Source organism: Rhinatrema bivittatum, chromosome 12, assembly GCF_901001135.1.
Source record: "Rhinatrema bivittatum chromosome 12, aRhiBiv1.1, whole genome shotgun sequence".
Lineage (NCBI taxonomy): Eukaryota > Metazoa > Chordata > Amphibia > Gymnophiona > Rhinatrematidae > Rhinatrema > Rhinatrema bivittatum.
This window is the reverse complement of record NC_042626.1, coordinates 69,510,351-69,527,730: the sequence shown is the minus strand read 5'-3', so window position 1 is coordinate 69,527,730 and position 17,380 is coordinate 69,510,351. Positions and strand designations below refer to the sequence as shown.

At 50.4% G+C, this 17,380-nt stretch overlaps 1 protein-coding gene across 1 annotated transcript in view; it reads right to left on the bottom strand.

Moving 5' to 3' along the window:
* Positions 1 to 1,089: 1,089 nt before the first annotated feature.
* DCAF7 (DDB1 and CUL4 associated factor 7) overlaps positions 1,090 to 17,380 on the bottom strand; it is an 81,168-nt gene continuing 64,877 nt past the window's right edge. The window contains exon 7 of the mRNA XM_029572344.1: positions 1,090 to 1,760. Coding sequence (XP_029428204.1) covers positions 1,588 to 1,760 — 173 coding nt within the window. The 3' untranslated portion in view covers positions 1,090 to 1,587. The remainder of the gene's footprint in view (positions 1,761 to 17,380) is intronic.

The window sequence follows — 17,380 nt, the reverse complement described above, 5'->3', positions numbered from 1 at the left end:
CCAGCAGCTTGCCCACACCACAGGACTTCTCCCCGCTGCGAGGCACTGAGAACACAAGCCTGCTCGGGAGAGCCACAAAAGCCAGCTCCCCGCAGGCGGCGCACCTGACAGTATGCGACATGGTCAGCGAGGGGAGAATTGCGTGCGTGCGGCACAGCACAAGCCGAAAATGGAACCCAGGAGCCGGCAGCAACGAACCCACTGCGGCCGAGCTTGCAGAGTCAAAGGACAGCCATGCGGCTGAGCACTAAAGAAAAGGCTTGCTGGTTTTTTTTTAAAGCGGCAAATCAGACGTTACTAGAGGGAAGCAAACTTCTCTGAAGCCGGTGCAAAGAAGGGGGAGGGACTGGACCACCAGTACTCACTCCAGGCACCTCACTGGATCAAGGAAGCAAGCAGGGTGTGTCCAACGCTAGCTCCAGGTATACCTGCAACAGGGAGGCTGGTCCTACCTGGACCTGCCTAGCCCCCTAGGAGGATCAGCACCACTTATTGTCCTGCTTAATCTGCCATTTACCCTTTCAGTCAGGTTTTGGTTTTTTTTTTGAACTTCAATATCCGTTTAGGATCTGCACCAACTCCATCTGCTGGAGACAGAGAAATACTGAAGAGACACAGGTGGCACACCAAATTAAGAGGGGGTGCTCGTCAAGTTTTTGTCTCCATCTGCTGGGAGGGAGGCAAAACCCAGCAGTCTGGACTGATCCGGGTACATACAGGGAAAGAGCAGTGTGTTACAGTGGGGAAAATATGGAAAAGCAGGGCCTGCACATGGCTGGAGGCAAAATGCTTAAGCGTCACCACACCCAGATAAGACATTTGATTTTATTACAATATTTGAAGTATTTGGGGTGATGGTGATGACCAAAATCCAATTGAATGTAGTGTGAAAATCAAGTTCAACCAAATTTCTTCTAATGGCATGGAATTTAGATAGGGCACCAGGTTATCACAATCCAGGAGCATCAACTCTGGAGTAGATATCTCAGGGGTCCCCCCTACTACAGGCCACAGAAGAAAAAAGGCTTGAGATGCTCTCTTTACTCCGGCGCCGCACCCCTGAACAAATGGAGGATTCCAAATGCAAAACAAAAGAGGGAAATGGATAATTTAATTTGTGATGGAAGCAGAAAAGAGAAAGCCACACTCACTCGCAGAGGTTTATATAAATGTAAAAAAACTTAACACTACCTAAAAGTCCATGACAATAACAATCAAACAGTTACTGAGAGCTTGGACTGGCCTGCAAGCAGACAAGCGTGGTAACCTCATAAATAAAAGCTATAGGCTAAACAATGACATTCAAATTCACAAATAAATTGAACCTTTTAATTGAGAATCTGAAAAAAAAAGATAAAAAAACGTTTAAAACCAGAACCCCTTGCCCTTGGAGGAAGGCAGGTTTCACATCTCACTGGACCTCTGGATGTCTGCACAGGAAGCCATGAAGTCCTAGCCCCATTTCAGAGAAGAGAAGAGATGCAGAGGGTACTGGCCATTCAAACCTCTCATTAGTTCTTTTCAATAGGGGAGAAGTGGGGGAAGGGAAGGAAATTTCTGACGGGACTCTGGCTTAGACAACATGTGTTACACTCGCAAGATTTCCAGACAGTTGTTATAGCAGATGGCTATCCAGTCAGGTTGGGTAGAGGCCCACTGAACATTGTTGATTTCGCCTTCAGCCGTGTAGGCCAAGATAGGATCCTCAATGGCACGAGGCATCTGCTGAATGTCCCAGATGAGAGCTTGATGGTCATCGGCTAAAACAGGTCAGAAAAATAGTTGCTATCAGAAAGATTTAAGTCATGTCAGGTGCTGGTCTGTCTGCTTGGCTGGCTAGATTTGTTTTGTTTACCAGTTAAGAATTTCAGGTTTCCCCACATTTTCATTTTCATATTGTATGTCACTATGGGCTGTATTGTGGATTAGCAGGCAATATACTAAATAAACAAGAAGTGAATTCCCCAGGGTTGCTTGTTATCCTTTTTGCAAGACCTCGTTATTTTCCAATTTTTTCCACCTACAGAAACTACATATACAGCACCCTCCAGTGGCTATAAGCTCACTGAGACTACATCCAGCAATTCCCTGACCAGCCAGCAGTTTGCCCATATAGGTGCACTTGGTTCTCCCCTCTCCCAGCAACTCTGAACAATAACTATATAAACACATACATGTACATGTGGGCTGGCTGGCTGTAATTACATTTCAACAGTTTAAAGTTTCTTACCTGATAATATTTGTTCCTGAAGTACCACATTTATTTATTTAAAATCTTTTCTATATCATCATAACGGTTTACAGGCTGGCACAAATAGGCAAAATAAATGTTAGTACTTTAACAGAGGTGCCAATAGATAACCGGTAACATAATTTCATACAATTTCTATACATATCAGCCCAGAGAAGTGGGTTTTGCATCCCTACCAGCAGATGGAGGCAGAGAACTAAAAACTTTGAGGCACTGCTACTTATCCAAGAGTGCCACCTGCAGTCCCTCAGTACTGACCTTTATCCAAGCCAACTGTAGAATAACTCCTCAACAACTCAACCACCCCTAAATGAGGGCAAACGCCAAATCCAAAGGTTGAAGCCCCCCAAACAGAAAAAGCACAAATCAACCCAAGGGGCTACCACAACCTGGCAAACTTCTTTAGCTTCTGTATAGGAAAATTAGTTCTTACCTGTTAATTTTCGTTCCTGTAGTACCACGGATCAGTCCAGACGATGGGTGGAGCCTCCTGTCCAGCAGATGGAGACAGACCAAAACTGAATGGGTATCCTATACGAGGACAGAGCCTACTCTGTAGGCCTTCAGTATAACTATTATCAAAGCAGAAAAAATAAACACCATGGAACAAGCAAGCAACAGAAGAACTCGAGCAAACAAGAGAACTCTGAAAATTGGAAACAAGAGAAAACAGTGAATGAACTCTGTGCATGGACACTCTTGCATAAATGTCCACCATCATCACAAAGATGTTTCTGGTGCCTCCTATTAAGGATCACATAGAATAGAAACAGCCTTGGAAGAGTAGTATAAGGATCTTCGAGTGGACAGGGAGACAAAAAGGGAAGGGGGTCTGGACTGATCCTTGGTACTACAGGAACGAAAATTAACATAACCCTACAGTCTGGACTGATCCTGGTACATACAGGAAACTAATTTTCCTTTCCCTGTACGTACCCGGATCAGTCCAGACCATGGGATGTACCAAAGCTTCCCTAGGCAGGGTGGGACCTTGACAGTCCTGCTCGAAGTACCTGCCGCCCAAAAGAACCAAAAACTGGCACCTGAACATCAAAGGCGGTAATGTCAAGCAAAAGTATGCAGAGACTTCCAAGTAGCTGCCCTGCAAATCTCCTGCGGGGAGACAGACTGGCTCTCCGCCCAGGAAGACGCTTGAGAACGCAAGGAATGGGCCTTGAGGCCCTCCGGGACCAGACGTCCCTGACAGATGTAAGCGGACGAGATGGCCTCCTTCAGCTAGAGAGATATCGTAGCCTTAGAGGCCGGTTTGCCCTGGTTGGGGCCACTCCATAAGACAAAAAGATGATCCGATACTCTAAAGTCATTAGTCACCTCAAGATAACGCAGAAGCACGTGCTTCGCATCAAAACGGCAGAGATCATCCCTGCCGGGGCTAGCAACGGCCATAGGAGAGAATGCGGGGAGCTCCACCAACTGATTGACATGAAATGAAGATACAACCTTTGGTAAGAATGACGGGACTGTCTTAAGAGAGACCCCGGAGTCTGAGAAGCGTAAGAAAGGCTCGCGGCAAGACAACGCTTGGATCTCCGACACCCGTCTGGCGGAGCAAATAGAAACCAGAAACACCGCCTTAAGCATCAAGTCCTTAAGGGTAGAATGGCTAAGGGGCTCAAAGGGAGCACGACAGAGGGCCCGAAGGACCAGATTCAAGTTCCACGAGGGACAATGGGACGCAACGGCGGCTTCAAATGTTTGACCCCTTTGAGAAAACGGACAATATCCGGATGAGAGGCAACCGCGTAGCCTTCGAGGCTGCCCAAGAGAGAACCTAGGGCCAACACCTGTACATGGAACGATCCAAAGGACAGGCCACGCTGGAGAAAAGAGAGGACTAGCGAGACTAGAGCCGAACGCGCCGTAACGCCCGCTTCCTCGCAGACCAACTGGAAAACCTTCTAGACCCGGACATAGGCGAGGGAGGTAGAAGTTTTGCGTGCTCGCAAAATAGCGGAGATGACGTCCTCAGCATATCTCCTCCGTTTCAGCCGTTGCCATTCAAAAGCCAAGCCGCAAGACAAAAGCGATCCGCCTGGTCAAAAAATACGGGACCTTGGCGGAGAAGGTATTTAAGATGGCAGAGGCGAAGGGGACCGTCCGACGCTAGGTTGACTAGGTCCGTGAACCACGGTCTGCGGGGCCACTCGGGAGCTACGAGAATGACCGAACCGCTGTGAAGTTCTATCCGTCTGAGCACTTTCCCTATGAGGGGCCACGAGGGAAACACGTACAGCAGAATGTCGCGCGGCCACGGAAGGGCTAGGGCATCTACCCCTTCCGAGCAGTGTTCCTGCCAACGGCTGAAGAACCGGGGAGCCTTGGCGTTGTTCAGAGTCAACATCAAGTCCAGGTGCGGGGGACCCCATCTGTTGATGATTAGGGCCATGGTGTCGGACAACTCCCACTCGCCGGGATCCAGATGCTGACGACTCAAGAAGTCTGCTTGGACATTCTCATTGCCCGCTATGTGAGAAGCCGCGAGGCAGTCCATGTGTTGCTCCGCCCACGCAAGAAGGCGACTTGCTTCGAGGGCCACCAGTCGACTCCTGGTGCCCCCCTGGCGATTGATGTACGCCACGGTGGTAGAACTGTCCGAGAGCACCCAGACCGCCCGTCGTTGAAGTAGTGGAAGGAATGCCTTGAGAGCTAGACGAACCGCCTGGGTCTCCAGGCGGTTGATGTGCCATCGAGACTGGGTTGGGGACCAGTTCCCCTGCGTGGTCTGGGACTGGCACACCGCTCCCCAACCAGACAGGCTGGCATCTGTCGTGACTACCATCCACTGCAGAGTCCGAAGGGACATACCACGGAGGAGGTGCTTGAGAGAAAGCCACCATTGTAATCAGTTGATGGTAGAGTCGGAAAGCGGGAGCTGCATCTGAAACTGTTCCGATACCAGCTGCCAACGGGTCAGCAAAGCTCTCTATAACGGACGCATATGTGCAAACGCCCAGGGGACCAGGTCGATCATGGAAGCCATGATCCCCAGGACCTGCAGATAATCCCACGCCGTGGGGAGAGACATGGAGAGGAAGCTCTGAACCTGATCCATTAGCTTGAAAGCTCTCGAGTCCGGTAGAAAAACCTTGCCGACGCGGGTATCGAAGCGAGCCCCCAGGAACTCCAAGACCTGGGTCAAGTGGAGATTGCTCTTGGCAAAATTGACTATCCAACCCAGGGATGAGAGAAGAGCAAGAACGTGGTCCACCGCCGGTGGCATAGCGATTCCAACTTGGCCCGGATTAGCCAATCGTCCAAGTACATGTGGACCAGAACACCCTGCTTCCGAAGGGCTGCCGCCACCACCACCATCACCTTGGTAAACGTGCGTGGTGCCGTGGCGAGGCCGAAGGGCAGGGCCTTGAACTGGAAATGTTGGCCCAAGATGTGGAACCGGAGAAATCTCTGATGATCGGGATGGATCGGAATGTGCAGGTAGGCCTCCGTCAGATCGAGTGAGGCCAAGAATTCCCCGGGATGGACCGCCGCTATCACTGCCCAAAGGGTGTCCATTCGGAAATGGGGCACCTTGAGGGCCCGGTTGACCCTCTTGAGATCCAGGATGGGATGGAAGGAATCGTTCTTTTTTGGGACCACGAAGTAAATAGAATATTGGCCTGTGCCGTGTTCTGCCACCGGACCGGGAGAATGGCCCCTAGCCTCTGGAGTCTGGTAAGGGTCTGAGTCACAGCGGCCCGCTTCTGGTTGCCGCACGGAGAGACATGTACAGGTCCGGGATGTCGCAGCAAACTCTAAGGTGTAGCCTTTGTCTATTGTTTCGAGGACCCACTGGTCAGATGTGATTTTGGCCCATTTCTCCACGAACAGAGACAAACAACCACCTAAGTTGGGATCAGAGGGATGGGCTGGCGGATTCTCATTGGGAGGTGGGCTTGGGCGCGGGACGGTGGGGAGCTGCATCTCGGAAGGGTCGACGGCCTCGAAAGGACTGGGGGCCAAGACTGGGCCCTAGAGGAATTTCCCCTAGAAAAAGTGCCCCTTGCTCTTGGGTTATATCTGCATTGGCCCCGGAAGCGGGTACGAGTAGGGAAGAAGGATCTAGCCTGCTTCGGGCGGTCGTCAGGCAACTTATGATCCTTGTTTTCTCCTAAGGATTTAATAAGCTGATCCAGATCCTCACCAAAAAGTAACTTTCCCTTTTAAGGGTGAGTTCCCAGCTGAGCCTTGGAAGACGAATCAGCCGCCCAGTGTCGGAGCCAGAGAAGCCGCCTGGCCGAGACCGCTGAAGCCATCACCTTCGCCTGCACCTGGAACAAGTCATATAGGGCATCCACCCCATAAGCTATAGCGCCTGCTAACCTGTCAGCCTGCTCTGCCTCTGCATGATCTTGGGTGCTGAGTAATTGTTGGGCCCACCTAAGGCTTGCCCGCTGCATGAGGCTGCTGCAGATGGACGCCCGAACACCCAAGGCCAGGATTTCAAAAATGCGCTTGAGATGGAATTCCAGCTTACGATCTTGGACATCCCTCAAGGCTGTAGCCCCTACCACTGGGATGGTGGTATATTTAGTGACCGCAATCAAAGAAGAGTCCACCTTAGGCATTTTCAATAATTCTAAACACTCCTCCGGGAGGGATAAAGCTTCTCCATTGCCCTCCCGACCCGGAGGCCAGCTTCGGGGGCCTGCCACTCCCTAAGGAGCATTAGTTTGTGCATGGGGTGAAAAGGAAAAGAGCACGGCAAGGCCATAAGCCCCGCTAGGATTGGGTCCGAGGAAGCTGGCATTGCTGCTGAAAACTCAACCACTGGGGAACAGTCAATCCCCAATTCCTGGGAGATGAAGGGGAGAAGAGGCTCCAATTCCTCCTGGCAGAAGACGGAGGACCCAGGGGTTATCCCCCTCCAGAGGGGGAGGGGCATCAGCCGAATCAGGGTCCTGCTCTGGATCCTGGGCAGGTGGGGGGCGGAGGAGGAGACTGTGGGGGAGGGGCCCCTGGAAACACACGGACCCGGACCGCCCCCTGCCCATCAGGGGTCGCAGGGGAGGGAGGAACAGAGAGCCTAGGGACCTTGGGCTGGGTCAGTTTCCTCCTGCAAACTTGCCAAGTAGTATTTGTGCAGTAAAAGCACAAATTCAGTGGAAAACCGGGGTCTAACGCCTCCGTGGGGGGGGGGGGGGGAAGATACCGAAAAAAAAATCGGGTCTGGGGCTTCAGGCTGCTCCGGGAAAGAAGAAGGAGAAAAACCCAAAATGGCCACCGTTCCTGCAGTTTGGCGGCCCGGGAACGGCGGGGCTAAACGTTTCGGAGGCCTGGCTTGGGGTCCTGAGGGCATCGGGGACTCTGAGGATCCTTCCCCACCGGTAAGCATCAAAAGCAGAGTCCCTCCCGCGAAAGCCGGACAGAGGAATCCCCACAAGCTAAGCACAGAGGAGATCGAGGCATGGCCCCGAGGTGGGGGAGGAGCAGCAAATGAAATAAGCTGAGTTGCCGGGGCTGAAGGAGCGGAGGCACAGAATGAACTGTGCACGCTCCTATCTCACTCTCTAAAGCTGCAAAACCAAAAAGGAAGGCAGGAGATTACTCCTGAGCCTGCCAGATAATACTGTTAAATATGGTTTTGTTTTGTTTTTTTGAAACCTCAGAGGAGGGTCAAAAACGGCCCTGTCAGCAGCTTTAAATTCAAAGAATCCCAATGAAGGGAGACAAGTACAGAGAGAGAGAGAGGGAGAGGGAGAGTGAGAGGCTGAACAGGGGGAGTGACTGGCACCACCAATATCCACCCCTGCAGCCAAGGACCACCGGGAATAGGGAGCCTAGGCTATATAAAACAAGCAGCCAAGCCCCCCTAGGCCCCCGCAAGAGTAAGGAGACAGGACCTGTCTCTTGAAGAGGATACACAGAGTTCACAGTAATAAAACTTTTTTTTTTTTTTAAACTAACACCACATCAATACTTGCTTGATCCAAACACACAGAAGGAAAAAATCCCCAAAGGGACAAGAAGAAGACACCATAGAACCACAGGGTGAGCTGTTCCACCTGCTGGAGACAGACGAATACTGAAGGGCTACAGGGTAGGCTCTGTCCTCATATAGGATACCCTTTCAGTTTTGGTCTGTCTCCACCTGCTGGACAGGAGGCTCAACCCATGGTCTGGACTGATCCGGGTACGTACAGGGAAATATACATTGACAGTTATTCTAGTACTCAAAAACCCAAAAGTGTAAGAATATCATCAATCAAAATATGCAAATCTCACTTAAACAATATAGATATGTGAAAAAATATGACATCTATTAGAAAAGAATGACCATCATATGACACTACTAGAAGCATATCATGCAGGGTTATAATAGTGCCCGTTCTAGTGCAGAAGTTTTAATCATCATTCTTAAAACTGAGTGTACATACTCCACTCTTCTAAATCTACAGTCCATTATTCCCCTTTTTATACTGCAAATAAAAAATGAATTTTCTTATGCAGTCTATTGTAAGAAATAATACTTAGAGGTTATTGCAACAGGACAGCGAACTTCTATCCAAATAAAGACCTCATAAAGAGAAACAGGATGCTGTATTGCTGCAGTTATGAGATGCTGTATGTAGAATGCCCAACACTGCAATGTTTCTGAAGTAATATGAAAACTGGTTCTTAACTGCTAATTTTCGTTCCTGTAATACCACAGATCAGTCCAGACCGGTGGGTTGGGCATCCCCACCAGCAGATGGAGTCAGAGATAAAGCTTTGGGCACTGCTACATATAAGAGTGCCACCTGCAGTCCCACAGTATTGGCCTGTACACAAGCCCACACTAACAGAACCATTGGGCAAAGGGGGCTGAAACCCAATTAAACCTACAACCCATTCGCCCCCATGAAAAACATAACCAGAAACCAAACACCTATGAAACTGCTCCATCGAGAACATCTGCAAAAGGAGCTTGTAGAAAACAGCAAACAACTTAGCAAAAGTCAGTCTTTCAGATTCTGAAAAGGGGTGGGCCTCTGGACTGATCCGTAGTACTACAGGAACGAAAATTAGCAGGTAAGAACCAATTTTCATTTCCTGAACATACCCAGATCAGTCCAGTCCAGTGGGATGTACCCAAGCCACCCTACACTGGGCAGGAACCCGAAAGATCTGCACGCAGAACACTCTCACCGAAGGACGATTCCTCAGTAGCTTTAACGTCAGATAATGCTTAGTGAAAGTGTGAAGTGAGGACCACACTGTTGCCCTGCAGATTTCCTGAGGCGACAGAAGCTGACACTCCGCCCAGGAAGTAGCCTGGGTTCTGGTGGCATGAGCTCCTAGACCAAAGGGTACTTGATGCCCTCGGGCTATGTATGACAAGCAGATAGCTTCTTTAATCCAATGGGAGATGGTAGCTTTAGAAGCCTCGTCTCCCCTTCTTAGGTCTGCCGAATAGGATGAACAGATGATCTGGTCATTGGGAACCTCCAGATAGAGTAACAGGGCACGCCTTAAGTCCAAAAGATGAAGATCCTTCTCATGAGCAGATTCCCGGGACCACTGCGGAAACCCCGGGAGTTCCACTGTCTGATTGGCATGAAAGGCAGAGACAACCTTGGGGGCGAAGGACTTAATCGTGCGCAAAAACACCCTATCGTCGTATATCCTAAGAAAGGGATCGCGACAACAACGCTTGTAATTCTGAAATCTGTCGAGCCACCAAATGGCCACCAGAAACACGGTCTTTAAAGTTAGATCTTTAACTGAAGCCCTCCGAAGAGGCTCAAAAGGGGCTCCACAAAGCACACGAAGTACTAGATTCAAACTCCAATCCGGACACAAAGGGCAGACGAGAGGGCACAAATGTTTGACCCCTTTGAGAAACCGAGCAATATCCAGGTGAGCCGCTAGCGAACAGCCGTGAAACCTGCCCCTCAAGGCACCTAGAGCTGCTACCTGGACCCGAATGGAATTGAATACTAAACCCTTAGGCTAGCCCCTGCTGAAGGAAGTCCGACACCAGGGGGACATCCACTGATAACAGATCCAAGCAGCGCTGAGGTACCACGCCTCAAAAAGCTTCCAGACTAACATAGGCCATAGAAGTAGCCGGTTGTCACGCCTGAAGAATGGAAATGATCTGTTCCGAATATCCCTTCAATCGTAAACATCGCCTCTCAAAAGCCAAACTGCGAGAGAGAAGTGATCCTCCCGATCCGAAAATATGGCGAAGCAGACGTGGAAGATGAGCCAGCTGCAAGGGACCCTTCTAGAGCCATGTGAACCAGATGCGCGAACCACGGGCAACGCGGCCACTCTGGAGCCACCAGCACTACACTGCCTGGATGGAGCTCTATGCAACAGAGAAATCGACCGATGAGAGGCCAGGGAGGGAAGGCATAAAGAAGAATTCCCTTGGGCCAAGGCCACGCCACAGCGTCGCTTACAGAACCCCGCTCTCGACGATGACTGAAGAAGCGTTCTGTCTTCGCATTGGCCCGAGTTGCCATCAGATCAAACTATGGTACACCCCATCTAGCACAAATGAGGTTCCAAGCTTCGGAAGCCAGCTCCCACGGATCAAGCTGCTGCCTGCTGAGGAAGTCTGCTTGAACATTCTCCACCCCTGCAACATGTGATGCGGCAATTCCCCTGAGATAACGCTCTGCCCAGGCGAACAAAAGTCATGCTTCGAGTGCCACCGCGGGACTTCTTGTCCCGCCTTGCCTGTTGATGTAAGCCACAGTCGTCGTATTGTCTGAGAACACTCGCACCATTCTGTCTTCGATCAAGGGTAAGAATGTTTGCAGGGCAAGTCGAACAGCCCTCATCTCCAGTCGATTGATGAACTAGGATCTCTCCGTCGGTGACCAGAGACCTTGGGGGGTTTTGTCTGAGCAAACTGCTTCCCAACCTGACAGGCTGGCATCTGTGGAGATCACCACCCAATTCGGAGGGTCCAGATCCACCCCCCTCTCCAGAATGTTGCACGATAGCCACCACGACAGACTGACTCTGGACTCAGCGGCATTGGTAAGTGGAACTGTTCCGACACCGGGCTCCACCTCGACAATAGCGCACGCTGTAACAGTCATAAGTGAGCGAACGCCCACGGGACAAAATCCAAGGTGGAAGCCATGGATCCCAGGACTTGCAAATGATGCCAGACTATAGGGTTCACCCTCAGGAAGGCCCGGATCTGTCTTGCAACTTCGTCACCCGGTCCGCCGCCAGAAATGCTTTGCCTTGAAAGGTATCAAACAGTGCTCCCAAGTAAACCAGAGCTTGGGTGGGCTCCAAGTGACTCTTCTGCACATTTATGATCCAGCTGAGCGACTGTAAAGTGAACCTTACTCTCTGGACAGATCTCTCGCAGTCCTCCTGTGACTTAGCTCTAACCAACCAGTCGTCCAGGTACGGATGGACTAGAATCTCCTCCTTGCAAAGGAAAGCCTCTACCACAACCATGACCTTGGTGAACGTACGAGGAGCTATTGCCAGACCGAAAGGAAGGGCTCGAAACTGGAAATGCTGGCCCAATACCTTTAAGCGCAGATACTGCTGGTGGTCCAGCCGGATTGGTATATGTAGATACGCCTCCGTGAGATCCAGGCATGCAAGAAATTCTCCTTTCCGTACAGCAGCCATTACCATCCTCAGAGTCTCCGAGGGATCCGAAGACTGTTCACCTTCTGCAGATCTAGCATGGGATGAAACATGCCCTCCTTCTTGGGGACCATGAAGTAAACAGAGTACTGGCCCCAGCCCTGCTCTGCCACTGGGACCGGGACAATGGCCCTTCGATCAAGCAGTTGCCGTAGGGTCCCCCGTACTGTCTCGTGCTTGCTGCGTGAGACCACGCGGGACTCCACAAAAACCTCCCAAACCGGACGCGAGAACTCTAGAGCGTAGCAGTCTCTGATCACCTCCAAGATCCACTGGACTGAGGTAGGAGGAATAGCCTAGTGGATAGAGCAATGGGCTACGAACCAGAAGACCAGGGTTCAAGTCCCGCTGTCTCTTCTTGTGCCCTTGGGCAAGTCACTTTACCCTACATTGCCTCAGGTACAAAACTTAGATTGTAAGCCCTCTGGGAAATACCTTCAGTACCTGAATGTAAACAGATGTTTATAAAAATAATAAATAAGTAAAATAAATAAATCCTTGCCTATTCCGCGTAAAAGCTGGATAAGCTGCCTCAGACAGCTTCGATGGCAGAATGGGTGCTCGTGGCTTCATTGGGAGGGCTTACTGCTCCCTACACTGAGGTTTTCAGAGTCCCTGCCTGGGCAGTGACCACTGCGAAAGAACTGCTGGCGTCCCGGTATCTGCTTAGAAGGCGCTGAATATCTGCCAGCTCGAAATCGGTGAGAATCACAAAAGCGAGCCCAAGGGGGAAACACTTTCTTTGATCTTCTATCTTCTGGTAACCTATTGCCCTTGGATTCCCCGAGCAGCTTTACCAACTGGTCCAGATCCTCCTGAAAAGGAGCTTGCCCTTGAAGGGAAGGATACAAAGTTGGGATTTAGAGGACTAATCCGCTATCCAATTACACAACCAGAGGAGCCGACGCACCGCCACCACGGACACTATGCTACGTGCAGAGGTACGCATCAAATCTTATAAAGCATCTGCCACATATGCGATGCCCGCTTCCAAGCGTGCGGCCTGTAATGCACCACTGCCGCCGGTCCCAGAACTGGGAACCACCTCTTGAACCCAACAAAGGCAAGCCCTCTGCATAAGGCTAGCGCAAACTGCCACCCGAAGGCTCAGAGCGGCCACCTCAAAGACCAATTTCAACTGGATCTCCAGCTTGCGGTCCTGCATGTCCTTCAAAGCGGCAGCTCTAGCCACGGGGATAGTGGTTTTCTTCTTGACCGCCGAAATAGCTGCGTCTACCTTTGGAATATTAAACAGATCCAAAACATCCTCCGAAAGGGGATGGAGCTTTGCCATCGCCCTACCCATTTTCAGCCCCGCATCCAGAGCATCCCACTCACGGGTCACCAGCTTGCGGACCTTCTTAGGCAGAGGAAAGGATGTTGTCTGTCCCCGAATCCCAAAGAGGACTGGATTAACCCCTTCACTATCGGATTCCTCCTGAGAAAACTTAAGACCCAGGACTTACAAAACCTGGGGAATAAGGGGCCTCAGTTCGTCCTGTTTAAACAGGCGGGCAATGCTGGGATCGTCCCCCTCTGCAGCCGGGAGGTCGTCCGGATCGTCCTGAGCAATGTCCCCCAGATCAGGAACTGGACCCGGGTCTGCCCCTGGATTTGGCGCTGCTCCCGAGCCAGGCCCTAGCCCTTGTGGCCCCCGGGAACTGTCCTCCACCGAGTGAGGCTGTTCCACCGAACGCTGCTGGGGTTCAGAGGGCCTCCCATTCTTAGAAGGCGGCTCTGACTGATCAACCTGGGTCTCTTGTGTGTTACTTGCTTCCTAGCTTGGAAGGCCTGGTGCAGAAGGAGAAACTCTGGAAAAAACCCTTCCGGCTCCCCTTCCCCCACCGGAGGATCATTAGGTACCAACCAGTCAACCCCCAAAGAGGGATCCTCCCCCATGGGGTCCAAACGGGAGGGGAATCCTCCTCACACAATCAGCAGCTCAAGGTACCCCCCGCCTCCCCCCCGAGGCCCTGCTTCTCGAGGCGAACCCCTGAAGACGAGCCCTCTAGCCCCGAGGAGCAGGCTGTACAAAGAAAGGTCGTGTTTAGTGCCTGTCTGCGTGCGGCAGGCCGCCGATTTGGTGCGAGGCGCCATTAGAAGTTCCACACAGCCACACGGTCCGAGGCTGAGGGAGCAGGCTGTCGTCCGTGCAGAAGTGTGCACCGCCGAGGGAAAAAGTTCAGTGAGGCACAAAACAGAGGTGGCATGCCGATGCTGATCGTGCTGCGAGCCGTGCCTACAAGGCCAACTTACCCCCTCCCTCTTCAAGCAACCCAGAGCCCCGGGAGCTGAGGTAAAGTGTGGGGGAAGACGCTGCACAAGCAGGCCCCCCCTAGGCACAGACTCCTTACTTCAAATTCAAAAAATGCAGAGTAGGGATTTTTTTTTTTTTTTTTAAATCTGATTACTTTTTTTTTGTTAACTTTATGGAGCCATATCCTAGTGCAGGGAGTCAAGGGAGCAGCTTCGACGGTGAGTAAACCAGGAACCCCTGGCTTTCAACACACTGGATCGGTGTGGGCGAAACCCTAGGCAGGGGTGTCCAACCCCCCCGGACGCCTGGCTTCCACTGAAGGATGGCCCACGAAGGTGCTTAACACCTCAGGCAGCTGACCTACAAAATAAAATTCCTATCTTTCTTAACAAAACTGCTAACTAAAGACTGCAGGAGTACACCTTTACTATCTGCTGGAGTCAGAGAAATACTGAGGGACTGCAGATGGTACTCTCTTATGTAGCAGTGCCCAAAGCTTTGCTCTCTGACTCCATCTGCTGGTGGGGATGCACAACCCACTGGTCTGGGTATGTTCAGGAATGTTACATTACCCAAAGATGAAAAAAGCAGAGTCCAATCATTGCCATTAAATGAACAATGCAATTAAACAGCACAGCACTTTTCCTCTCGATAGTGAAACAGCATCCCGTTTATCTTTATGAGGCCTTTATTCAGAGACGTTCGCTGTTCTGATGCAATAACCTCTAAGATAAGTGTTATTTCTTAACAGATTACATAAGAGAATTCATATTTTATTTGCAATATAAAAAAAGTTTTCAAAAAAAAAAAGGGGGGGAGAATGTGCTTAATTGTACATTGATGAAAAATAATTTTCTCACATTACTTTTAAATGTGCTACTTGCTAACTTCATGGAGTGCCTCCTAGTCCTTCTATTATCCAAAAGAGTAAATAACCGATTCACATTTACCTGTTCTAGACCTCTCATGATTTTAAAGACCTCTATCATATCCCACCTCAGCCATCTCTTCTCCAAGCTGAACAGCCCTAACCTAACCTCTTTAGCCTTTCCTCATCCCTCTTTATCATTTTGGTTGCCCTTCTCAGTACATTCTCCATCGCAACTATATCTTTTTTGAGATGCCGTGACCAGAACTGTACATAGTACTCAAGGTATGGTCTCAGCATGGAGCGATACAGAGGTATTAAGACATTTTCATTTCATTCACCATTCCCTTCCTAAATTCCTAACATTCTGTTTGCTTTAACTGTTCCAGTACACAGAGCCGATTATTTCAATGTATTATCTACTATGACGCCTAGATCTTTTTCCTGGGTGGTAGCTCCTAATATGGAGCTAAGTATCAAACTTCGACCCAAGTATTCCAGCACCTAGGTAGGGCTCAGGCGACTTCGCTAAATTCACCACCCAGCTCAAGGACCGCAACATATCCATCACCGTATGCACAGACTGCCGGCATACCTCCTCCAATTTCCCTCGGATAAGCCAGTTGTCCAGAAAATTATGAACTAGGATCCCTTCCCTGCGGACAGCTGCTGCCACCACCATCATCAGCTTTGTGAACGTGCGAGGTGCAGTTGCCAAATTGAACGGGAGGGCCTGAAACTGGAAACGCTACCCCAGAACCATAAAATACAAAGAAACTTTGATGTTCTTCCCGCATGGGTATGTGCAGATAGGTTTCCGTAAAGTCCAGCGAGGCCCGAAAAATGCCACACAATGGACTGCCGCTATCACCGTCCGCAACATTTCCATACGGAAAAACAGGGAACTCGCAGTATCATATTTCACCTTTTGCAGATCAGGATGGGACGAAAGGCTCATTCCTTTTTTGGCACAACACAGTAAATCGAGTTCCTACCGCGACCACGCTCCCTGGCCGTCACCGGTACTACCATGCCAGCAACTTAAGTGACGTGTCCTGAATCACCGATTGCTTGCCTTGGACACTGCAATAAGACACCACGAAAGCTTCCATGAAGGGGCGAAAAAATTCGAAAGCATAGCCATCCCTGATTACTTCTATGACTCATTGGTCCAAAGTAATTCTGGTCCACTCTTCATAAAACTGTGATAGATGGTCTTCCACCGCCACCTCGAGAGACTGGACCAGTCTGGCTTCATTGTGAAGCCTTACCGCCACGTCGGAGCCCTCTCAGAAGTCTACGGGTGCCTCGAAAGGACTATCTACCAGAACCCTGGTTCTGCCCTGAAGACAATGCAGAACCCTTACTGGGACAAAAACCGCCGCACCCTCCAAAACAGAGCGAGACAGAAAAGGACTTCCCGACTATCATCTTATCTTCCGGCAGCTTATTCTCTTTAGACTCCCCCAAAACCTTCATCAATTGTTTCAGGTCCTCTCCAAACAATTTTCCTTCCTTTAAAGGGATGATTACAGAGCTGAGACCTGGGCCACATATCAGCTGACCAATTCCGCAACCATAGCAGACGTTGCACTGCGACAATATTCCTGGCTGAAGTCCAGCTCAAGTCATAAAGCGCGTCAGCCTCATATGCAATCCCGGCTTACACCTGAGTTACTTGCCTATTAACACCAGCGTCTGCTGAAGACTTCTAGACCCAGCATAACCAGGCCCACTGCATCAGACTTCCACAGATCACTGCTCACAGGCTCAGCACCGAGACTTCAAACATCTTCTCCCGATGAATCTTTAAGCTTACGGTCCTGCATGTCCTTTAACACTGCCAAACTCGCAACCAAGAATGGTCATCTTGTTAGTCACTGCCAAGACCGAAGCATGCACCTTCAACAATACCAGCAGCTACAGGCTATCTTCCGTGCGTGGATACAATTTTGCTACAGCTCTAGCCATCTTGGGGCTCGCCTCCGTGAAGTCCCATTCCTGGTTTACCAGGATCTTGATCGTTTTAGGGGAGGAAAGGCTTTTGGTGGGCTCCCGAGTCCAACCAACATCGGATCCACCCCTTCATTGTCAGACTCCTCCTGGACAGCCTTAATATCCAGTTCCTTCCAAATATGGGAAATAAGGGGCTTCAACTCCCTCCGTTATCAGGACCACTTTTGGATCACTGTGTACTTATCCCCATCCTGATCGACATCCGCCATGAGATCTGCTGAGTCATCCTGATCCACCCCCGGAACAATCCCAAGACCATCTTCTGGGTCATCCGGGTCTGAATCATCTGATATTCCAGGCCCCTTAGGATGGTCCTAACCCCCTGGCCAAGGAGCCTCTTGACCTCTTTGCAGCAGGACGAGAC